Raw genomic sequence first — 24,599 nt, 5'->3', positions numbered from 1 at the left:
GGTCCTTGCGCCCCCATCCCGCCGGCGCCCGAGTCCCCTCCGCGGCGATTTGCTTCTGGCTCCAGGTGGCCTCCCCACCCCCGCGCATCCGTGCGCTCCTCCTGCGCCCGTTCTGGTTCCGCCTGCCAGGAGGGTGGCCCCGGGCCGGCCGGGTCTCTGGGCGCGCACCGTGACACCGGGGGCGGGTGTCCCCAGCCGCGCGCGTGACTCCGCCCCGCCCGCCCGCGCTCGCGCTCGGCGCCTCTGCCGCCCGGCGCCGCAGACGCTCCGGATCCTCCGAGTCCTCGGCGGGTGCCCAGTCCGAGCGTGGAGCCCATGGAGCCGGCGGGGGGCGCGCCCCAGGAGAGCGCCGGGGCCGAGGCGCTGCTGGGCGAGCTGGAGGCGCGGGTGCAGGAGGTGGTGAGGGCCAGCTCGTGGTGGGAGCGCCACGGCGTGGACTGCGCCATCCTCGCGCTCAGCCTCCTCGCCTTGCCACCCGGTGAGGGACACGGGGGACTGGGGGCTGCGGGGCCCGCTGGGCGGCGGGGGAGAGTGGCGGGGTGGGGTAGATGGCTTGTGCCCGGGACCCTAGGACAGAGGGTCAGCCCGGAAAGTCTGGTTGGGGTGTCCTGACTTGTGTTCCCGGGAGGTGCCCTGATGGATGAAGGGCAGTGGAGGAGAAAGTTGAGCCGAGTCAGGGAGAGGCGGGGGGTGGGGGGGTGAGATGGCCTGGGGAGGGGGAGGGTGCTGCCTGGGGGAGGGGGCGAGGGGCGTGTTCCCTGGTCCTCGCCTGGCCTGGTCCCCCCACCGTGCCCTCTCCCCACAGCTCCTCTGGCAGGGGCGCAGAATCAAGGTTCCCGGCCTCTCCTCGGTGTCAGTGGGCTCTGTCTTGTCTCAGAGCCTTTAGAGGGAGCCGAGCCATCCCACTCGGGTCTTCGTGGAACCTGCCACATCGCTGTCCGTGGCAGTCCCCAGGGCTGGGCCCTCTTTGGCCCGGGCTTCCAGGGGTGCAGGCTGGGGCGTTTGGGCCCAGATCTCCAAGAACCAGAGAAAGATCCGCCGCCCTTACGGCTCTTCTGCTTGCAGCCAACCCTCTCTTCCCCGCGCAGGGTTCCTGTGTCTGCGCTCTGACAGCCCCCTGGTCTTTGCCCTGGGCATCACCATCCTCGGGGTGTGCCACTACACGCTGACCGTCAAGGGCAGCCACCTGGCCACTCACGGCGCCCTCACCGAGTCCAGAGGCTGGAGCAAGGTCTGGACACTTTTCTTTGTGGAGGTGAGCCTGGGCCTGGGTGGGAGCCGCTGCGGGGCCTTGGTGTGAGAATCCAGGTGTGCACAGCCCTGTGAGCCCTCGAGGGTCAGCAGCTGCGGCTGTTGGCACATGGGCCCAAGCGTGTTGCCTGCCTGTGCTACGGTCTGTGTGTGTCCGCGTGTGTGCAAGACCCCAAGCCCTTGAGAGGGTAGAGGGCTGCATGAGGAATGACCAGTGCGCAACTGAGGCCGTGGACGCGGCCCGAGCACCGGTTTCTCCTGGGGGTGGCTCTCTTCCCTGCAGCACTGGTTCGGGAGGGCGGACCTTCTTCCTCCCCGCAGGACTCCTGCTCGGCTGGCAGGGCCTGGCTGCAATCCTCGGGCGAACTGGTTTTGCAGTTGGGGTTTGGGATGTGAACCACGGACAGAGGGCAGGGGGAGGAGGGGCCTGGTGTCTGTCCCAGCACCCCAATTCCACAGCAGCCCCCACCTCCTGACACCTGGCGATGGTGGAGCCTCCTCGAAGCCCTCTGCTTCCCCCGGTCTGTACTGGGAGGGCCCCTCCTCTCTCCTGACTCTTGCCCCGCTTCTTCCACCATCTCCTCAGCCTGCCTCAGCCTGTGGGCATGGTCAGGAAGGCAAAGGTGTCTGGCCCAGTTCCCCTTCTCTCTGGACCAGTCTCATGTCTCTGATGCTCTGAGCGCCCCCTCTTCCCTCCCTTCCAGGTGACCCCCCACCATGGGCCCTGGGTCCCTTATGAACAAATGTGAAAGATGGTACCAGACACTGTCCTTTTCTACCAGGAACTGGTTACTGTGACCAATTAACTCAATTATTAGCTTTTTTTTTTTAAGACCTTTTATTTGTTTATTGGCTGCACCACGAAGCAGGTGGGATCTTAGTTTTCCAAGCAGGGATGCAGCCCTTACCCCTTGCTTGGAAGCTCAAAGTCTTAACCACTGGACCACCAGGGAAGTTCCTCAATTACTAACTTTTAATAAAGTTATATAACTTTACATAACTGTACATGCACGCACACAGGACATTTTATAAAATTATAGTGCATGAGTTAGATGAGAGGAAGCATTGTCTGTCTAGCACCCTCCATTGCCTTCATCCTCCCCAAACCCGCCTCTCCCACCTGCACACATTTCTGTTTTTTTTCCTTAAAGGGAGGGAGATTCCTTAATTTTTTATTTTTAAAAATATTTATTTATTTGGCTCCAGGTCTTAGTTGTGGCACTCGGGATTTTTGATCTTCGTTGCAGCATGTGGGATCTAGTTCCCCAACTAGGGATTGAACCTGGGCCCCCTGCACTTGGAGCGCCAAGTCCTACCCACTGGACCACCAGGGAAATCCCTGCACACATTTCTAAAATGCAGAGGACAAGGGGAGGACTTCTGGTCCAGTGGGTAAGACGCCAGTGCAGGTTTCCCAATGCATGTTCCTGGGTTTGATCCCCGGTCAGTGATCTAGGTTCCACATGCTGCACCGAAGACCCAGCATAGCCAAATAAATAAAAATAAAGAAATATACTTTTTAAAAAGGACAAGGGGAACCAATGGGTCCTCAGGGTCCATTTCAAGACACTCTTCTTCCCAGGGACCCCTGAGCATTGGTCTCAGCCAGACTCTAAGGTACAGACCCAACCCTCGAGCCAGGGTCAGATGCCGCCCCCCCCAAGTTTGTAATCACAAGCAGGGGAGGAACCAGGCATGTTGTGCTACCACGTCGGCTCTGTCAAAGCTACACTGAGCCCCAGGGGCCTGGGGGCGGCTCAGAAGGTGGAGTCTTCCCAGGCTCCCCAGATGGAGGGCTCCAGCTGAACCACAGTGCGGGACCCTCCCGGAAGGACCCCGGCAGCCTGGTGGCTGCATCTCCTCTCGTCCCCTGGGACCCAGGGCAGTGACCTCATCTTTGCCTCTTTAGTCCCTGGCACAGGGCTGAGCTCAATGTTTGTTGACAGTGACCCTGCAGGGGACCCGGGGACAAAGTCCTGCGAAGAGTGAGCTGCCGGAAGGTCACAGCCTGGAGGCGGGTGAGCCCCACATAGTGGGGGAGGCTTGGCTTCCACCCCCGAGCTGTGACGGCTGGTATGCCACAGGCAGATCACAGATTTCTCAAGGGCACCCTGAGTGGGAGGCCTCTGCTTTTTTGCCCCCCATGCCTCAACGCATGGCCCTGACTCTGGCCAACCTCAGGGAAGATCCAGCTCCAGTGGGAAGGAGGGGACGGCTCCACCGCCTCGGCCACTGGCATGGGTGGGGCGTGGATTCTTTCCTTTTGTCAACCAGGCAGCGGACAGTGTCGGGGCCACCTTGGACACACTGACTCTGTGACCTTGGATAAGTTACTTAATTTAGCATCTAAGTGTTGGTTTCTCCATGTAATAAATGAGAATAATAATGTTACCTCCTTTGTGAAACCAGTGTGAATATTAAACGAGACACCCTGGATCGTCATTAGGGCCTGGGCCTGACTCTTCAATGCCTGCTTCCAAGTAACAAGCTCTCCCACTGCCCCCATCACCTTTTTTTTCCTCTTGAGGGAATACACAGTCAGTTGCAAGGAAAAGGTTAGTGGTTTTCGTTACTTGTTTTGTTCTGTTTGTTAGCATTTATTTTTTTAAAGAAATTGCTTTAATCAAACGCTTTAGTTTTCTGTTTTTTCTTTTTTTTAATACTTTTGTCTGTGCTGGATCTTTGTTGCTGCACGGGCTTTTCTCTAGTAGTGGCGAGCTGGGGTTACTCTCCAGTTGAGGTGCGTTGGCTTCTCATTGCGGTGGCTTCTCTTGTTGCAGAGCAACAGAGCTCTCGTGCATGAGGGCTTCAGAAATTGCGGCTCCCGGACTCTAGAGCACGTGCTCATTAGTTGTGGTGTTGTCGCCACGCGTTCTGGGAAACAAACTCACTCAGAAGGACAATGCAGATAGTGGAGTGCAGTTTATTACACCGGCGGGCCCAAGGCAGAGTCTCCTCTTAGCCAAGGACCCCGACCAGTTTTTGGGAAAACCTTATATACCCTAAGTGTACTTGCTCAAACCCACCTCCCCAAATTCCTTGAAACTAGTCTGGACAAGGTAAAAGAGAGATTCGATCAAAGTTAACCCATGATTCATGTGTCACAAGACTAGATAAACAGTGGATGCTTATCAACAGGCCTGTGGTCATATCCTGATAAACATAGTGGAATCTACCACTTTGTTCTGTTACAGAGACAATTAGCATATTCTTTTAGGCAACGATCGTCCAAGTACAAGTCCTGAGGCTCTTTTATCTGGGGGTCCGGTTTCCCATTGGTATGCCATTTCTATAGACACCGGGCCCAAAGCTCAGAGTCTACTGGGAGGATGACCATGCGTGTAGCCTGATGTTCGCAGCCTGGCCTAAGATGGAGTCCAGCTCTGTCTGTTTCCTCCTTCATTCCCCTCTCTTGATGTTCTTAACTCATATTATGAGCATCATTCACAGGGATATATTGAACTCTGGCTCTCCGACCTCCAATTTGGGAGAATGACATCAACCTTCGGGTTACAAAGTTCATAATACATTGTAAAATTCAGGGTCCACAAAGCAGAACTATCAAGGCAACTATAACAATGGTAAATGTAGTTTTCCACCAATCGCCCTTCACCCAAAATAGGACCGAAGTCCAGAAAGGAATGTTTTCATTTGACATTGCTTTTGCCTGTTTTTTCATGTCATCTAAAGCAGTTGATACATTGCCAGGTAAGTCAGGAATGCATACACAACATTCAACCTTAATTATAGCACAGGTCCCTCCTTGAGCCGCTGTGAATATGTCCAAAGCCATTCTATTTTGAATTACTATTTTTCTCATTTGGATTTGCTCTTCGTTTAAGGCTTGGAAGGCTTTTGTTCTATCTAGGAGGGCCTGTTTTGTGAAATTAGTCAAGACCTCTACTTTAATCATGATATCTGTGGTCCCTATAGAGGTTACAAATAAGGCAGCAATATACTTATACCATTGAAACACAGATCTTGTCCACCTAGCATGTAAATAAGGTAGATATACTGGGGCTTGTTGTAGGTTAGGCTTTTGTTACACTGGCATTTATATCAAATGCAACCCTATGACCCGAGTCTATTGACTGTAGGTCTGGCTTACACCCAGAGAGCAGGGAGAGATTATGATTGTGTCCCAGAAAAGAGCAGAGTGGTTTAAAATCTCCTTGGTGGAGGGGTGACAGCCCCCAGGGAAGTCCATCCATCACAGACAGAGGCATAGCCCCACATCCCCAACAGCTGGAGGTATTGTGGAAGTTGGCGTAGGAATGTGCACGTTGATGAGACCAAAGCAGCAGGAGTTGATTATGCGGCTTCATCCTCAAGGGGCTGGTCCAGGATCTTCTTTTCCTTCTTCTTCTTTTTTTTTTTTTCTTTTCCTTCTTCTTAAGGATGGTCTTAGTCTCTTGAGGGTCAGCGGGGTCCCTCTGTGTAGTCCACTCAGCGTTTCCTGGGTCTGCGTGGTATGCTCTCTTCACCCTCGTATGATGGATCCAAGGGGCAATACCTGCAACTTTAACTGCAATAGGGGTAGTTAGAATAACATAAGGGCCCTTTCACCAAGGGGCTAGTAAATCAAATTTCCAATCTTTGACCCATACTTGGTCACCAAGCGTAAACTCATGAATCTGTTCCCCAAAGGGGAATGGCACCATTTCTTGTACAAACTTAGTTACCTGATTTATTACCTTACCCAGTCCCATCTGCTGTGAAATCCTATCCCCCCTTACTGGAGGCAAATTTGTTGATTCCTGTTTTATTATGGGAGGGGGCCTCCCATACACAAATTCATATGGCGAATAGCCTTGGGACTGTGGGGTCATCCTGAGTCTGAGCAGAGCCATTGGAAGCAAGTCCACCCAGGAGCAGTCAGTCTCTATGATCCACTTGGAGAGTCTCTTTAAGTGTCCGGTTGGTTCATTCCACCATCTCAGAACTCTGGGTCTATATGCAGTATGCAGTTTCCATTTGATGTTTAAAGTTTTGCTTACTTGTTGTACTAAATCAGCTACAAAAGCCAGGCCATTGTCTGATCCAATGCTGGTAGGAAATCCAAATCTGGAAACTATTTCCCTAAGCAGGCACCGGGCTACTTCTGATGCTCTTTCAGTCCAGGTAGGTCAGAAAAGATGACTGGAATGATTTCAGTTTTTTGAATTTACCAAGGCTAGATTTATGGCTCAGGATGTGATCTATTCTGGAGAAGGTTCCATGTGCACTTGAGAAAAAGGTGAAATTGATTGTTTTGGGGTGAAATGTCCTATAGATATCAATTAGGTCTAGCTGGTCCATTGTGTCATTTAAAGGTTGTGTTTCCTTGTTAATTTTCTGTTTAGTTGATCTATCCATAGGTGTGAGTGGGGTATTAAAGTCTCCCACTATTATTGTGTTATTGTTAATTTCCCCTTTCATACTCGTTAGCATTTGCCTTACATATTGCGGTGCTCCTATGTTGGGTGCATATATATTTATAATTGTTATATCTTCTTGGATTGATCCTTTGATCATTATGTAGTGTCCTTCTTTATCTCTTTTCACAGCCTTTATTTGAAAGTCTATTTTATCTGATATGAGTATTGCGACTCCTGCTTTCTTTTGGTCTCCGTTTGCGTGAAATATTTTTTTCCAGCCCTTCACTTTTAGTCTGTATGTGTCCCTTGTTTTGAGGTGGGTCTCTTGTAGACAGCATATATAGGGGTCTTGTTTTTGTATCCATTCAGCCAGTCTTTGTCTTTTGGTTGGGGCATTCAGCCCATTTACATTTAAGGTAATTATTGATAGGTATGGTCCCGTTGCCATTTACTTTGTTGTTTTGGGTTCGCGTTTATACAGCCTTCCTGTGTTTCCTGTCTAGAGAAGATCCTTTAGCATTTGTTGAAGAGCTGGTTTGGTGGTGCTGAATTCTCTCAGCTTTTGCTTGTCTGTAAAGCTTTGAATTCTCCTTCATATCTGAATGAGATCCTTGCTGGGTACAGTAATCTGGGTTGTGGGTTATTCTCTTTCATTACTTTAAGTATGTCCTGCCATTCCCTTCTGGCCTGAAGAGTTTCTATTGATAGATCAGCTGTTATCCTTATGGGAATCACTTTGTGTGTTATTTGTTGTTTCTCCCTTGCTGCTTTTAATATTTGTTCTTTGTGTTTGATCTTTGTTAATTTGATTAATATGTGTCTTGGGGTGTTTTGCCTTGGGTTTATCCTGTTTGGGACTCTCTGGGTTTCTTGGACCTGTGTAACTATTTCCTCCCCCATTTTAGGGAAGTTTTCAGCTATTATCTCCTCGAGTATTTTCTCATGGCCTTTCTTTTTGTCTTCTTCCAGTCCAGGTAGGAAAAGCTTTTACCCATCTCGGGAATGTACATACCATGACCAGCAGATAATGGTAGTGTCGGTGAGGTTTCATTTTAGTGAAGTCCACTCCCAGGTGTTCAAGGGGCAGCATGCCTTTCAGCTGAATACCTGGAGGTTTTTGTCTGAATACCCGAGAGGCAGCATTAACCTGTGCGCAGGCAGCATGGCCTAGGAGGGTCGCTTGGTGTGTCTGGCTTACCAGAGTGTGTGCCAGCTCCTCCGGTACCAATAATTTGCCACTTGGCAATTCCCACCATCCCTTTTCAGTCTTAATGGCCCCTTCTGCTCTGGCTAACCCAACAGCTGTTGTCCTTGTTTTATCAGGCTAGTGCCATCAGTATATAGGACCCAATTAGGGTCTGGAACCTTGAGCCCTTCTTTAAAACAAACCCCAGATACCTTACCTCCTCTTTGTAGATCTGTGCCTTCTTCTTCGACACCCAGTAACCTGCTTCCATCAGCAGCTGGAGCAGTGCATTTGTCCCTTTCCAGCATTTTTCCTTGGTCTCTGCAGCCAGCAGCCGGTCATCCCCGTATTGTAGGAGCCAACATCCATACTCTTCTGGATGGAATGAGTCCAGGTCCAAAGCCAAGACTTCCCCAAAGATGGCTGGGGAGTTCTTAAACCCTCGTGGGGGAGTCCAGATGAGCTGTTGTTAGGTGCCCCCGACTGGATCTTCCCATTCAAAGGCAAAGATGGGCTGTGACGCTGGGGCGAGGCATACGCAGAAGAAGGCATCCCTGAGATCTAGGCGAGTATAAACTTTAGTCCTCGGCGGGAGGAGACTAAATAAGGTGTAGGGGTTTGGAACAGTGGGGTGTAAAGTCACAGTAGTCTGGTTGACTAGCCTGAGATCTTGTACAGGCCTATAGTCCTGTCGTTCTTCCTTTTTGACTGGCAGGATCGGCGTATTCCAAGCTGACTGGTACTCTACTAGAATGCCTGCTTGTTTCAACCTATTGATGTGGGGCAGTATGCCGGCCTGGGCCTCTATCGGTAGCAGGTACTGGCGCTTTCTAACCTGGATGGTGCCTGGTTTGAGTTCTGTTATCACTGGGGTGTGATGTTTAGCCAGGCTGGGGGGAGGGGGGCTTGTCTTCCGCCCAGACCTCAGGGAATAATTGCGTTAGCTCCCTCATGCTCTTTTGGCCCACCTGGTTCTTCCTTCGGAGGCTCATGCAACCTCCACTCATCTTGGGGGGGTATTGAGAGAGAAAGCAAATAAGTCATAGTGCCCATCTGGAAGGTGGGCCTCTCCTCAGGGGAGAAAGTCACTTGTGCTCCTAGCTTGGAGAACAGGTCTCTTCCCAGCAGGGGTACTGGGCACTCAGGAATGTAGAGGAATCCGTGAATCACTTGGTGCCCCCCCATCTGACATTTTCTGGGCTGGCAAAACGGTTTAATCATCTCTTCTCCCGATACCCCAGTTACAGCGGTAGTCTTTCTGGACAGTGGTGCCACAGGTTTTGTTACTACTGACAGTTCTGCTCCTGTATCCACCATGAAGTCAATGTTTTGGTCCCCCACTTTTAAGGTTACCATGAGCTCTCAGGGACCTGAAATCTCTGAGCCCCGGCAGCCCTAGTTAATTTCCAAGTAATTTTAATTTCCAGCAAGCCCCAGAAGTGCAGGAGCTTCCTCTTCCTTCCTTGCCTTAGGGCATTCATTCTTCCAGTGGCCAAAACCTCGGCACCCGGCACACTGGTTTGGCTGTGACGGGGCCCGGGGCCCTGGGCCTCCGTTGGGACTGGTTGAAGGACTGTCCTGTTCCTGGGGGGCAGAGGAGGTTTTCCGCCAGAGATAGACTTTCCCAGAGCAGGAGCTAGCATTGCAAATCTCTTATCTGTTCTCTTTCTTTCCCTCCGGCTCTCTGACAGAGCGCAGTCTCTGCTTAATTCCAACATCTCCCTTCCCTTCCTGTCAGTACTCGCCGGGAGAGGTGGGTATTGCTTGGGCGGTTCGGCTTGAGCCGGATCCTGGAAGTGTTGGCCAGAGGCTTCTGCCACCGGGATCGGAGCCCGCCGAGGTGGCGGCTCTACGACCTCCTCCGGGAGAGCTGGCGGAGGAGCAGCGGCTGCTGCAGGAACTTCCTGGCCCTGGATCGGGCATTAAGGCAGCCTCTGGTCCTGGTGGAGCACTGGGCCGGCAGGCACGTCATCATCCAGTATGGGGTAGGGGTCAGGTCATCCCCGTCCAAATCCTGCCAGATCCCAGAGGGAGAAGGGGGATCGGCGTGTCTTCACCTGCCAGTCAGCACTACCGAACCAGAACACCACGTGGTCTAAGACTGTTTTTCTCCCTTAAAGTCTATTCTGCCTTGGTGGGCTTGATCAGGTGTGGATGAAAACATAGATGGGTTAAATATCCCACGTCCCAGGCCGTCTCTCCGGAAAAGCCAATTCATACTCACTTATGTATCCCCCTCCTTCTAGCCTGACAATTCCAAGGGGGTCAAGAATTTCACAGCAGACAGGACACCTCCTGGGGCAGGGCAGAATATGAGCATACAAGGACCAGTTTCCTATCCTAAAAATCCCCTGGCGATCGCTGGTAATAATTTTCCCTGAGACAGCATGGACACACCTTCCTAAGCCCTAGCGCGCTCGTCGACCTGTGTACCAAGCAATCGCCGCCGGCCTATTCCAGGCTCCTGTGGGTCCATGCTCCTTCTAGTCCCTCCCAGGGGGGTGATCAGGCCCCCTCTCCCACCCTGCCGGGTGGCTTCCTCCTCCCCTGAGTGCTCAGTTCCCCTGCTACCGTCCACCACCTGCTAACGTGAAAGGTCCGGGCGTTGAGAAGCAGAATCCTTCCAGAAGGGCGAGGCGCCTTCCCCCCTCTGGAAGATTCAAGTCACAAGGCCTCAGAGTAGTCCCAAATGGGACTTGTCTCCTTAAAGTGAGGAGTTTCCCGGCCCATGCACCAAATGTTGTAGCCACGCGTTCTGGGAAATAAACTCACTCAGAAGGACAATGCAGATAGTGGAGTGCAGTTTATTACACCGGCGGGCCCAAGGCAGAGTCTCCTCTTAGCCAAGGACCCCGACCAGTTTTTGGGAAAACCTTATATACCCTAAGTGTACTTGCTCAAACCCACCTCCCCAAATTCCTTGAAACTAGTCTGGACAAGGTAAAAGAGAGATTCGATCAAAGTTAACCCATGATTCATGTGTCACAAGACTAGATAAACAGTGGATGCTTATCAACAGGCCTGTGGTCATATCCTGATAAACATAGTGGAATCTACCACTTTGTTCTGTTACAGAGACAATTAGCATATTCTTTTAGGCAACGATCGTCCAAGTACAAGTCCTGAGGCTCTTTTATCCGGGGGGTCCGGTTTCCCATTGGTATGCCCTTTCTATAGACACCGGGCCCAAAGTTCAGAGTCCACTGGAGGATGACCATGCGTGTAGCCTGACGCTCGCAGCCTGGCCTACGACGGAGCCCAGCTCTGCCTGCTTCCGCCTTCAGGGGCACACGGGCTGAGTAGCACCATGGCACATGGGATCTTCTCTGACCAGGGATCGAACCCGTGTCTCCTGTATTGGCAGGCGGATTCTTTACCATTGAGCCACGATGGAAGCCCAGCGTTGTTGATTTTTAACTGAAAGTTTGGCCAACTTGAACAAAGCTCAGTGGAGCTGTGTGTGTGTGTGTGTGTGTGTTTGTGTGTATTGAGGGGACTGTTTGCTGAGGCCCTGAACCATACCTGTCCTTTGCATCACGCAGAGGACCAGCTCTTGCCACGCAGGATCTCAGTGGACTACCTGGGACCCTCCTGGATCCCCGGCTCCCCCATCTTTCACGTCTCGTTGTCTCTCTTTCATCCTCCGCTTGTCGACTGCCTGCGCTCTTTCCAAACAGGAGTCAGCATCACTATAGAAGAATCTGGTCCCCTAGTCGTAGCCTCAGGTATTGACTGAGTGTCACCGCACCCAGCTTTTGCCAGGCTTCTTTCACGATCTACTGGCAAGAGCTGGGGGTGAGAGAGGTCACCCTCTCTGACCCATTGGGTCTGAGGGGAAGGCGTGCAGGATGGCGGGGGCGGCTGACATCCAGGTTGCTATTGCTTCTCTGCTAAAGTATCCAAAATCATATACCGCACTCACACCAGGATTGGCTTCCCTCCAAACACTCACTTCCCGTCTACACCCTAATGTTCCATTCCATTCCGTGCACCTCTGATCCTCTCCCTTGCCCATGGCTTACCCTCGTCTGCCTGCCCCTTGTCCTGGGTTATGTCATGACGACTTCCGCTTATCCTCTTGGGACTGCCTGTCAAGGGCCGCAAGAATGTAGGGGGCAGGCTGGAGTGGGCAGGCCCCCGTGGTTCACATACCGAAGCTTGGAAAAGTTTAGTTTTTAATTTATAGTTGATTTACAATGTTGTGTTAATTTCTACTATACAGCATGGTGATTCAGTCACACACACACATACACACATTCTTTTTCATATTCTTTTCCATTAGGGCTTATCATAGGGTATTGAATATAGTTCCCTGTGCTATAGAGTAGGACCTTGTTTTTCACTCGTTCTCTATGGAATAGTTTGCAACTGCTGACCCCAAATTCCCTGTCCCTCCCCCATCCCTCTCCCCCCCTTGGCAACCCCAAGTGTGTTCTCTGTATCTGTGAGCCTGTTCCCTGTGGCTGTGAATCTGTTTCTGTTTTGTTGATAAATTTATCACATGAAAGTGATATCTATCACATGGTGTTTGTCTTTCTTATTCTAACTTATTAATATGACAATCTCTACATCCAACCACGTTGCTGCAAGTGGTATTATTTCATTATTTTTTATGACTAATATTCCATATAATATATATTATCAAATCTTATAACCACATGTTATATTCCATATAGTATATACTATCATATATTTATGTATGTATACACCACATCTTCTTTATTCATTCATGTGTTGATGGGCATTTAGTCTGTTTCCATGTCTTGGCTGTTGTAAATAGTGCTGTAGTGAACACAGGGATGCATGTATCTTTTCGAATTATAGTTTTCTCGAGACCCACACCCAGGAGTGGGTCGCAGGATCATATGGCAACTCTGTGTTTAGTTGGAGAAGATTAACTCCTGTAATCAGGAGGGCTTTAGGGACTCCCTTGCAAGTCACTCACAGTCAAGATGCTCCCCTAAGTGGGAGGGAACAGGCCGTGCCAGTTACTAAGCTCCATTGTGTCTCAACTTCCAACCCTCCTTTTAAAGTCGGCTCTGTGCTACGGGGGTGGCGTCACAGCTGGTCCACAGAGAGCCCTGTGGGGAGGGGTGTCACCCGGGGGGTACTGTCACCTTCATTCCAGTCCCCTGTGGTGGTCGTGGAAGCCCAGCCCGAGCCCAGAACCCCCAGCCCGATTACGATGCTGGAACGACTCCCATTCTCTTCCCACCAGTTCACTGTGGCCTTTATCTTCAGGGCCGTCTCTGACCTTCTTTCTGTTTGGCCCCACCTGAACCCCGAGGGGTGGTCCTCTGAGTATGCTCCACTGTGATTTTTAAATTTTTTAATTAAAAAAAATATTTAGCAGGCAAACTCAAAGATCTGTAGTACAAAATATACTTCTTAAAAAAAAAAAACTTTTGTACTTTTGAAATAGAGATTCACAAGACCCTGCAAAAACGGATCAGAGGGGACAGAGCGGTCCAGTGGACCCTTTGCCTAGTCTCCCAGAATAGTTACATATATTTAAATGTCATTCAACATTTGACATTCAGGACTTCCCTGGTGGCTCAGTGGTAAATAATTCACCTGCCAGTGCAGGAGACATGGGTTCAATCCCTGGGTGAGGAAGGTCCCCTGGAGAAGGCAATGGCAACCCACACCAGTATTCTTGCCTGGGAAAGCCCATGGACAGAGGAGCCTGGCGGGCTAGGAGTCTGTGGGGTCGCAGAGAGTCAGACACGACTGAGTGGCTAAGCGACAGCAATTCAGCACGCCAGGACGTTGACTTTGGTGTGTGTGTGTCTGTGCGATTTTATCATGTGTGCACATTTGTAAATGTACTTGCAAGGGGTCATGTGGCAGTTCCCACACCTGTGGGCCTCCAAAAACCTGGCCCCCGTGGGCTTGCACACGGGCCCCCAGAGGCCGAGGATGCTGGAGCAGGATCAGGTGGTCCTCTGTGGGTGGTAGCACTGAGCCTGGTGAATGTCCTGGGGTGGGTATGGTGGGGGGCGCGGCTCGGAGAAAAGGGTGGGGCTGCTCCTGGGGGCCGTGGCTGCCCAGCGGGGAGGGGAGACTTGGAGGGAAGCTGGGTTTGCTGGGGAGATGTAGGAACCGAAACAGTGTCAGTAGTTGAGGCTCCATGTGGGCACTGGCTGAGCAGTTGAAAATCATCGAGCTTTCGCTCCCGGCCCAGCCCTCTGCTGGGTGCTGGGGACACAATGGTGAGCAGACCCTTGTCCGGTTCCCCAAGGGCTCAGAGTCCAGTGGGTAAATAGGCACACATGAATGACATCAAAATAATAGAAGTCTTAATTATACCAACTGACCCTTACTGGGTGCTTACTGTGTAGCTGATGTCAATTATCTTATAATCTTGCCTCCCTGTGAGGTCAAACCTATTATCACCCTACTTTGTGGATGAGGAAACACTGGTCTGGCAGGTTAGGTCACTTGTCCCCGGCTGCTCAGCTGCTGCACGGTGGAGCCCAGGGCCAGGGCAGGCAGATTGTGAAGGCAGCTGTGTGAAGGCCGTGGGAACACAGAGAGGAGAGAGCGTTGCAGGGATATGGGCAGTGTCTGCAGGCGTTTGGGGCTGTGATGACTAGGGTGTGTCTGTGTGTATGCACATGCGTGCGGGTGTGTGTGTATGTGTGTGCTGCTGGCATCTAGCAGGTAGGGGCCAAGGTTGCTGGTAGTCTACTATACACAGGATATGGAACGAAAAAGTGTGAACGTGTTAGTCCCTCAGTGGTGTCTGACGCTTTGCAACCCCATGGACTGTAGCCTGACAGGCTTCTCTGTCCATGGGCTTCTCCAGACAGGAATACTGGAGTGGGTTGCCGTACCTTCCTCCAGGGGAATCTTCCCTTCCCAGGGATCGAACCCAGGTCTCCTGTATTGCAGGCAGATTCCTTACCGTCTGAGCCACCAGGGAAGCCCCCGGTCCCCAGAGGCAATAGTGGTGAGGCTGAGAACCCCTGGTGAGAGCGTCTGGAGGAGACGCTGTCAGGACAGGCTGGCTGGGCCCAGGGGTGGGAAGGTGGCTGCTGGTTTGACTTTTTGTGACCCCGTGGACTATAAGACACCAGGCTCCATAGAGTTCTCCAGGCAAGAATACTGGAGTGGGTTGCCATTTCCGTTTCCACATCCTATACTTTTTTTTAAAAAAAAGAAAAATTTGGCTGTGCCAGGTCTTAGTTGCAGAATGTGAGATCTTTAGTTGCTACATGTGGGATCTAATTCCCTAACCAGGGATGAACCTAGGCCCCCTGCACTGGGAGCAAGAAGTCTCAGCCACGGGACCAGCAAGTACGTCCCCAGGTGTCCTATACTTTACTTGACAAACCTAAAGCGGGGAAGACCCCAGCCCACAGTCCCTCCGGCCTGAGGGATGCTGCCTCTGGGACAACCCCCAGCCCCTCCTCCTCACGCTGCCCACCCTGTGGCCCTCTTCTCCTGTTCCCACCTCCGGAGTGACCCGCGCCCCCCAGGCCTTGAGCTGGAGACTTGGCTCCTGTCTCGATTGCCTCCTCCTCCTCCTCATCCTTGCCCCAGATCCCTCCTTCCGCCCCTGCCCTCTGGCCCTCACCTCTCTCAGTGGCCACACCTCCAGCCTCCAGCCTGGCACCTGCCTCATCCTGCCCCTTCCCTTCTGATCCAGTAAGTGATCTATTTGAAGCCCAACTGTGTCCTAATCTCATAATAACGGTTTTCAATCCTGCAAAGTATTGTTTGCTTAAGAATTAAAAGAGGAAAATATTAGAGGACACATAAAGAGATAGAGGACCTCCCTCACCTCCCAGGAGGAAAATGGGGCAACTGGCAGGTGGGGTAGGAAGAAGATCCCCCACCCCCACCCTGCGTACTTTTTGAATTATGCAAACATATTACCTGTTCAAAAAATAAAATATTTTAAAAAGTACCAAGTTAGAGAACTACCTTTGGCTGCTGGTGGAGGTCTGAGGATGCTTAATGAATAAACAACTAAATGAAGGAATGAGAGATCTGGGGAGGGGCTCCGATTTATTTTCATTTTTATTTATTTGTTTTTGGCTGCCCTGGGCCTGCGCTGTTGCTCATGGGCTTTCTCTAGTTGTGGTGAGCCGGGGCTACTCTTCGTTACGGTACTCGGGCTTCTTGCTGCGGTGGCTTCTCCCGCTGTGGAGCACCAGCTTTAGGCGCGTGGGCTCCAGTAGTTGCCACTCAAGGGCTCCAGGGTGTGGTGGGTCCCCCAGCTGTCGCTGAGAGGAGATGTCGAGAGGAATTATACTGACGTCTACCCCACATTCACTCTGGCCACTTGAGGAGCCTGAGTGAGGCTGAGAGATGTAGGTTCTTAAGTCTGCCTGAGGGTCATAGAGGGTAGTGATATCAAGAAGTTTCTGGAACTTTCTCTGGGTCTGGATGGGTGATCATCTTGGGCGAGGCCTGTAAATAATCTTTTGTAGCAGGACCGTCTGTAACGCATGGCCCTGTCCCCCGGCCCTTTGTCATCAAAGGGCACGTGATACACGCCAAGCCCAGTGTCCAGTCTCTCTCCTCCTCCCAAGCCCACCGTGCTCCCTCTCGTTCTGGAAAGAACATCTAGATGGGAGGGAGAATTCCAGTGTATAGAAATAGCCTCAGATCTGGGTTTCTTTTCCTTTCTTTTTTAACGTGGACCATTTTTAAAGTCTTTATTGAATTTGTTACAATTCTGCCTCTGCTGGGAAGCAGTGGGGTCTTAGCTCCCCAACCAGGGATGGAACCCAAACCCGAACCCCCTCATTAGGAGGTGAAGTCTCAGCCCTGGACCACCAAGGAAGTTCCCCCAGATCTGTTCTTATTCTTGCAAAAAGGCAGGTCACACAGATTCCGGAAGCCTATGCTGAGTCACAAACCACATGTTACACACATGCTGGCCCCTGCCCCCAATTCTCTGGTCTGGGTATGTGGCTGAGAACCTGGCCCTGCAGGCCCCTGAGGTCAAGTTCCTACCACGCTCAGTATGGTTCAGGCCCCAGGCTGTTTCTGGCTCAAAGCATGATCAGCTGCTAGTCTGAGCAGAGATGTAGAGCTCGGGCCAAAAGGAAGGGCAAGAAGGAAGAGCAGATTGCTGAGTGCAGCTAACATTTCTTGAAGCAAAAAGCAATGCAGACAAGCTCGGCCTCACACAGAAGTGTGAGGAAGGAAAGCAGTTAAAAACAGTCACGGACTTCCCTTGTGGTGCCAATGCAGGGGACACAGGTTCGATCCCTGGTCCGGGAAGATCCCATATACCCAGGGTCAACTAAGCCCGTGTGTCACGACTGCTGAAGCCCGCATACCCTAGAGCCTGTGCTCGGGAACAAGAGAAGCCACCCTCGAGAAAGTCCGTGAGCTGCCAAAAAGTAATTAATAATTAAATTAAAAACAAAACAACAACAACAGCAAAAGCCCAGTTGCTTTTTTCCAGTTACAGAACCGTGAGGCTCAAAATACACTTGCAAGCCTTGGGCAGAGGCGGGCTGGCCTCTGAGGAGGCCCTGGCAGATCCTGGCAACTGCTCCTTTGTGAACCAACTGTTTGGTCCTTTTTTTTTTTTTTTTTAATAATTGATTATATTTTACTTTAAAAAAAATATTTTTTATTTATTTGACTGTGCTGTGCGGCATTTAGGGATCCATGACTGAGGACTGCACCCATGGCCCCTGCAGCCTGCAGCCTTAACCACTGGATCACCAGGGAAATTACCTGCTCTGCTGTGTTTATGGTGCTCACAGTGACTGGCATTGGGACACCCTTCACATCCTCAAGGAAATAGGCAGGCAGCATCTTCAATAAAATTAGCCAAGTCTTCTGACTTTTGGATAAACTATTGGAAGAGGCTGAGGTTGGGTGTGTTAATTTGCATATATCTGCATGAGGAACACTTTGGCGCCTCTTTTACATTCAGAATGACTGCTCATCTTGGCGTCAGGGAGCTGCTGCAGCTGCTGGCTACCAGCTTCAGAGACGCCCACGTAGGGTCATGCCAAAGAGTCACCCCTAGGAAGAAGTTAACTCTACCCTGGGTGCCACCTTCAGGGACGGTTCAGAAGATGGCCTTTCTTCCTCCCTAGACTTCCCTCACTGCGGGGGGCTCAGGATGCAAAGCAGTGTCCTGAAGGTGCAGATGTTTCCACGATGAACACTCACGAAATAATTGCCATCGGATGCCTGGAGCTTTGCCTTCGGTGCGTCCAGTCCTCCAGCGGCCCTCTCAGACTTACTGGCCTCCCGCCCCCAAACGCTTTGCAGCATCATGCTGAGTGGATGCAGTTGCTTTTTTTTTTTTTAAAAAAAAGATTATTTATTTGGTTGCATCAGGTCTTAGGGGCTTCCCAGGTGGCGCTAGTGGTAAAGAACCTGCCTGCCAGTGCAGGAGACAAGAGATGCGGGTTCCATTGCTGAGTCGGGAAGATCCCCTGGAGGAGGGCATGGCGACCCACTCCAGTATTCTTGCCTGGAGTATCCCACGGACAGAGGAGCCTGGCGGGCTACAGTCCATGGGGTCGCAAAGAGTCAGTATGGACCAACGAATCGACGTAGCTCGCTCACGCACGCACACACACGCGCGCCAGGTCTTAGCTGCGGCACCCAGCCGCAGGATTTTTCTCTGTGGCTCACTGGCTGTTCACTGCAGCGCATGAGCTTCTCTGGTTGTGCTGCGGACTCTTGAGTGTGCAGACTCAGTAGTTGTGGGATTAGCTGCCTCCAGGCATGTGGGATCTTAGTTCCCCAACCAGAGATCGAACCCGCGTCCCCGGCATTGGCAGGCAGATTCTTAACCACCGGACCTCCAGGGAAGTCCCAGGATGGGGTTGCTGTCCTAGATCCCTGAGAGCTGATGGTCAAGGCCGATGAGCTGGGGGTGGAAGGCAGGAAGGCCCTGGAAAGGCAGGGTCTGGGGAAGGAGGGTCTTTTCGAGGCTCCAGTGGTCCAGCTTTGCTTGCCTGTGATGTGGACCCCACCCCGCTTCTGGCTCCCTCCTCCAGGTATGCACGTCCTTCACTGCGGAGTACGCCAAGTATGGACACGTGAAGATGCACCATGGCTACACCAACGTGCTGGGCCTGGGGGACTCAAGCACGTGGAGGCTGCCTTGCCTCAACCGCTATGTCTACATGTTCCTCGCTCCTTTCTTGATCCCCATCATAACCCCGCTGGTGGCTGTGGGTGAGTAAGCCAGGGCCGTGCCCTGCAAAGACCTGGTCCCCCCCCCCCACGCCCCTTCCCTTCCCCCCTCTCCTGGCTTCGTGGAGGCGTCATGAAGGAAGCTAGGAGCCCCGAGTTGAGACCAGACAGAAATGTTCTGAGACACCCAAGCAGGGTGGACAGAACTTTGGAGCTGGGACCAAGTCTGCGTCTGCCGGTTACTGGGGGGTGATGACCACAGGCAGGTAACTTAACGTCTCTGAACTTCAGGTTCTTACCTGCTCCTCAAGGATGGTGCGAAAGCATAACGAGGTCGTAGATGATGTAATAGTGTTTTGTAAAGGCCTCACTCTGTTGTAGGTTATAATTGTTAGTCTCATAGGGGCAATTTTGTTAGGTGGAAGGAGCAGGGCCCTAAGGGGCTAAGGGCTCAAGCCCCATGCCATCACTTATTATTAGTATCAGACTGACCTCGTTCAGGTTGCTTAATGCTCTGTTTTCTATTCTAAAAATGGGTGAAAGAAAAAAAAAAAAGGGAATTCCTTGGTGGTCCAGTGGTTAGGACTTGGCACTTTCACTACTGGGGCCTGGGTTTGATCCCTGGTCGGGGAACTAAGATCCTGCAAGCCACACAGTGCAGCCAAAGGGGGAAAGAAAAGAGAATGAACCTACTTTTCAGGGCTGTCACTACCTCCGTCACCTGAGTTTGCACCACTCAGCCACCAGGGAGCCTGCATATGTTGGATCGGAACCTTGCCAACCCCCTCTCCCCCAATCTCTCGCCCGTTCTGGCAGAGCGGCTGAGAGAGGTGGAGCTCAGGACGGCCCTGCGGACTCTGGGCCTGATCTCCCTGGGCCTTTATTCTCAATACTGGCTGCTCCTGAACGTGTCTGGCTTCCGGAGCCCCAGCTCGGCCCTGGCCTGCATGCTCATCACCAGGTCCCTGCTGGCCCACCCTTATCTCCACGTCAACATCTTCCAGGTGAGGCTCCCCTCCCCTGCCCACTGGGGAGGGGGGCGTGGGGACCAGCCTCCGGGGGGCCTGGCTGCAGCTGGACTCTAGATTCTAGGGAGAGAGAGGCCACCAGGTGAAGTGCCTCCCTACCCTTAGCCTCTGCCCTTCTCCCTAAGGGTTATCACAGAGGGTTTTGGTCTCAGGTAAGGAGTTTACTGCCCTTCAACACTGGCTGCCATTTGAGCATGAATGGGAGATTTATTAAGCAGCTTCTGTGCAAAGGTGGCACTAGTGGGAAAGAACCCACCAGCCAATGCAGGCGACGTGAGAGACCCGGGTTCGGCCCCTGCGTTGGGAAGATCCCCTGGAGGAGAGCATGGCAATCTGTCCCAGTACTCTTGCCTGGAGAATCCCATAGACAGAGGTGCCTGGTGGGCTACAGTCCATAGGGGTGCAAAGAGTCGGACACGACTGAAGTGACCTTGCACGCACATGTGCAAAGTTTACTTGATTAAGCTCCTTAGGGACACAAGTGAATAGGACCCCAGCTCCTAGCCTCAGGGCTCTTACTGTGATGAGCCTGAGAGAAGTGAAACAAGGGCCATCACAGAGATCCCAGCGGGCATGTGTCTAGGTAAGATGCTGGGGGAGCTGGAGATGGGAGGTCTTTGTGGGAGGCCGGCAGCTCAGCGCTCAGTTCTGGGGCTACTTCCGTGGGGACGGTCCCCTCTCTGCTCCCTGGACCAGTGAGGATCCCAACCTAGCACTTACCACACAGCCATTATGACTTAATCCCAGGATGCAGTCCCATAGTTGTGTTCCCTCCGCTTGTCCTGTGAGACCGGAAGTTCCCATTCACTTCCACATCCTCTAGACTGAGGACAACGCCTCGCAGTGGAGGCGTTTCTTGAACCATGAGCAGGATTTTGATTGTTGAAAAGAGAGCAGAGAAGGGTCTGTTTGGGATGAAGCGAAGGCACAGGGATGTGACGGACAGTGGGGGGCAGCCGTGGACTCAGAGGACCACGGGGTCAGAGGGGCACCCAGACTCCCATTCACTGCGCTGACGGGGGGCGTGGTCCAGGGATGGGCGAGGCTTGGCACAGGGTATAGACAGGGTCCTGCCAGAGCAGGAGGTGAGACGGACACAAGGACCCACGGGGCCCCCCGGGAGCCGGCTGAGGATGCCGGGGCAGGGTGGGGACGCACGGGTCTGCCCGGCCCTGCCCCTGGGCCTGACCCTCCTGTCTATCTCAGCACATCGGGCTGCCCATGTTCTCCCCCGACAAGAAGCCCCGACGGATCCACATGATGAGCCTGGGGGTGCTTAACCTGCCCCGGCTGCCCGTGCTGGACTGGGCGTTCGGCCACTCTCTCATCAGCTGCCACGTGGAACACCACCTCTTCCCCAGGCTCTCCGACAACATGTGCCTGAAGGTAGGTGAGGGTGGGGCTGGAGGGGCTTGGATGAGGGAGCTGCCTGAGGGTGGAGGGGGAGTCCCCTTCAGGGCTCTCTGACCAACTGACCTGGCCAGAATTTCCCAGGAAGGGGCCGCTCAGGGAACAAGTAGCAGTGTGGCTTTTGATCAGAAACACTTGGGTTTCTGACCCAGCAGTGTGACTCTGGACAAGTTAACTGAATACCTCTGAGCCTCAGCTTCCGCATCTGTAAAATGGGACTAAGCTGTGCCTGAGCTTCCCTGGTACCTCAGACAGTAAAGAATCTGCCTGCAATGCAGGAAACCTGGGTTCAATCCCAGGGTTGGGAAGATCCCCTGGAGAAGGGAATGGCTACTCACTCCAGTATTCTTGTCTGGAGAATCCCATGGACAGAGGAGCCTGGCGGGCTGCAGTCCATGGAGTTGCAAAGAGTCAGACACGACTGAGCAACTAACACTTTCAAGCAGTGCTTACGTTGACAGGTTTTGAAGATAATGGAGAAATGGACCTGAAATGTCAGGCACCTGTATGCTTGGTGAAAGGGAGAGATGGCGTTTATCCCCCTATGCTAAGGAGGACTGTCAGAGAGTCAGGGTCCCCGGACAAGAATGCTGGGGATGAAAACTCCCCTTTCCCTTGCCTGCTGGAAACGCAGGAGTTCTCCCAGCCCCTCAGCTCCTCCCCAGCATCATGGGACCAAGCAGACGGGAGCTGGGGGCTGGGAGAGGAAAGTCCCCATGAGGATGCGCCTACCTGCAGCGTCTCCTCCCGCCCACCTTCTGGCAGGTGAAGCCCGTGGTGTCCCGGTTCCTCCACGAGAAGCAGCTGCCATACAACGAGGATTCCTACCTGGCTCGCTTCCGTCTGTTTCTCCAACGCTATGAGGAATTCATGGTGCAGACCCCTCCCATCACAGAGCTGGTGGGGCTGCAGTGAGGGGCGGGCCAGCCAGGCCACCTCGCTGTCCTTCCCGGGGGCCCAGCCCTGGCGCTCCTGCCTCTGCTGGCCACCCCTGGGGCGGGGAGGGCGCCGGCCCCCACCCAGGGGCTGTGCTTCGCTCCATTGGAGTGTGGAGGTGCGGGTGGATAGTGAGGCGGGGAGCTCACGCCGGGGGTTCTGGGGGTCACCTGCTCTACTTGCTCTTCTGGGTTTCGAGGAATAAAGGTGGCTGGGCATTCTGCTCAGTCTGGACCTCAGCCAGCTTCATCTCAGGACTAAACAGCTGGATTCCTTCCTGCTTTCGCTCTGAGCCTTGGGAGGGCTAGTGGACAGGGGTATGGAGAGGCTCTAGGTTGGGGGCAGGCCGGGAGGGGCACCAAGAGAGAGGGGTCCACCTGCCGCCTGGCGAGGGCCTCCCTGGTGCCAGGGAGCTCTGGACTTGGCCACTCCTCCTTCCTGTGCCATTTGAGGTTCTGGCCCCGAAGGAGCTCTCTCTCCAGGGACCACAGGGAGAGGTTACCTCCGGCAGACTTTCCTAGTATCTCAGCCAGGAAACCTGTGCAAGACCCTGGGCTCAGCAGCTCCCGAGACCCACAGCATCTGTGAGATCAAAGTGTGTGTTTTGTGGGGAAGGCTCCAGGGCAGATGAGGATAGCAAGGGGGTAAGTAGCTTTGAGCGGGACCTTGGCTAGCTCTCCAAGTCAGCATTGCTTGTGATGTTTGCAAGGGGTGGAGGAATTCTCAACTGGGGGAGAGAGAAAATGACTGGGAGGGTAGCTGAGGCTGGAGAGGGGTTATGGGAACAGGCGCTGGAGGTCAGATGGCCTTGGAGAGGAGAGGAAGGAGGGGGAGAGGGATGGGGGTTCAGACACAAGAGCTGGGAGTCAAGGGCTACGCTTAGCTGTGAAAGGAATGTCTGCAGCCTGGGAGTGAGGCGGAGATATAAGGGAGTGACTGATGCCAGCCAGAACAAGAGCCTAGGTAGTGGGGATGCCACTGAGATCCAGCCCAAAGCGGGCGGCCTGGAGAGAGCAAGCTGGGAGCAGCGCTGCCTGGAGGCTGGATGAGAAAGTGGGAGGCAGGGCCCAGCTGGAGGCTGAGGGAGAGTCAGAGAAGGAGGCCGGGCCTCTGATAGGAGGCCAGAGCAGTGAAATTTAAAACAGCTTTCTCACTTTGGCACTGTGATGCTTTGGCCAGCTAATTCTTTGTCGCTGGGGACTGTCCTGTGCATTGTAGGGTGTTTAGTCACATCTCTAGCTTCTATCCACTAGGATGCCAAGTTGTGATAATCAAAAACGTCTCCAGACATTGCCAAATGTCTCCTGGTTGGGGGGCAGGTGGCAAAAACCCTCTCTGGTTGAGGACACACAAGTCTATCCTAAGTGCATGATCACCTTGTTTTTCAGTGAAGTCCTTGGACGAGGTGAAGGACATGCTGATCCTGATAAAGGGAAGGCTGAATGCCAGCACGTGGGGTGGGTGGAGGGGAGAGGAGCAGGCGAAGGCGTTCTCTGAGCCTGGTCTCGTGAGAGCACCGGTCTCTGGTGTGGCCTTAGGCGGCTCTGCTGAGTAGCTCCCACTTGCCTGGCCAGGTCCACTCCCCTCTCCTCCACCCTGCCCGTCTCTCTGGAAGCCCACAGCTCCTGGCCAGTGCCCTCTCCTCCTGCTGCAGCTCTTGCTGCTTCCGGAACAGCTCCTTCTTTTTGCTCCTTCAGGGCCTAGGGTGAAAGTGGCTTCCAGCTGTTGATTGTCCCCCCCATGGGGTGGGGGGGCGCTTCACCACATCCTTCATCCTGCCACACCTCTGCACAAAGTTTCTTCATTAAACTCTCTTCACTCAGCCCCTCTGAGCATGCCATCTGGTTCCTGCTGGGAGGCTGACTGATAGAGCAGTTTGGATCCAAGCAGCCCTCTTGGAAGGAGGCGGGCTTGGCAGCCTCCCCCGCCTACTGCTCTGCTATACGTTATTGATGCTCTTTTGAAATGCATTAGCAACTCAGAAATGGCCTTAAGGTCTGGGAATGTGATTAATCAAACTGCTAATTCTCCACATGAAAAATGCAACATCAGAAAAGGCCCCTTGCACCTCCAGGCCTCCTGGCTAATGATTAAAACCATCCTAATACAACCAGTGACTCAGTGTTATTGTTCTGGGCCTGAGTGGGGAACGGGCTGAAGTTGGAGGCCCTGGTACCAGACCTGGCTACACAGCAGGCCCCCAAGAACGCTCTGTCACTTTGAGGCTTGATTGTCTGTTACTCTGGGATTGTGACTGGGATTGACTGGGCCTTGAGAAATGAGGGGAGATGACAAGAGTGAAGGAAG

The 24,599-nt window shown here is 52.9% G+C and overlaps 1 protein-coding gene across 1 annotated transcript; it reads left to right on the top strand.

Moving 5' to 3' along the window:
- Positions 1 to 206: 206 nt before the first annotated feature.
- On the top strand, positions 207 to 24,402 carry FADS6 (fatty acid desaturase 6). The gene is made up of 6 exons (XM_043459959.1): positions 207 to 478; positions 1,089 to 1,255; positions 18,780 to 18,960; positions 19,735 to 19,922; positions 21,153 to 21,332; positions 22,122 to 24,402. Exons 1-6 carry the CDS (start codon positions 316 to 318, stop codon positions 22,269 to 22,271), a joined length of 1,029 nt encoding a protein of 342 aa, XP_043315894.1. The 5' UTR covers positions 207 to 315; the 3' UTR covers positions 22,272 to 24,402.
- Positions 24,403 to 24,599: the final 197 nt, after the last annotated feature.

Source organism: Cervus canadensis, chromosome 1, assembly GCF_019320065.1.
Source record: "Cervus canadensis isolate Bull #8, Minnesota chromosome 1, ASM1932006v1, whole genome shotgun sequence".
In the NCBI taxonomy this organism is placed as follows: domain Eukaryota; kingdom Metazoa; phylum Chordata; class Mammalia; order Artiodactyla; family Cervidae; genus Cervus; species Cervus canadensis.
This window is presented reverse-complemented; position numbering and strand designations above follow the sequence as displayed.

Bases quoted from the DNA above. Each gene is read 5' to 3' on its own strand.
- FADS6 (XM_043459959.1), top strand. From the start codon at position 316: ATGGAGCCGGCGGGGGGCGCGCCCCAGGAGAGCGCCGGGGCCGAGGCG. The intron at 479-1,088 runs GTGAGGGACACG...TTCCCCGCGCAG, and splicing joins CCTCCTCGCCTTGCCACCCG to GGTTCCTGTGTCTGCGCTCT. The intron at 21,333-22,121 runs GTAGGTGAGGGT...ACCTTCTGGCAG, and splicing joins CCGACAACATGTGCCTGAAG to GTGAAGCCCGTGGTGTCCCG.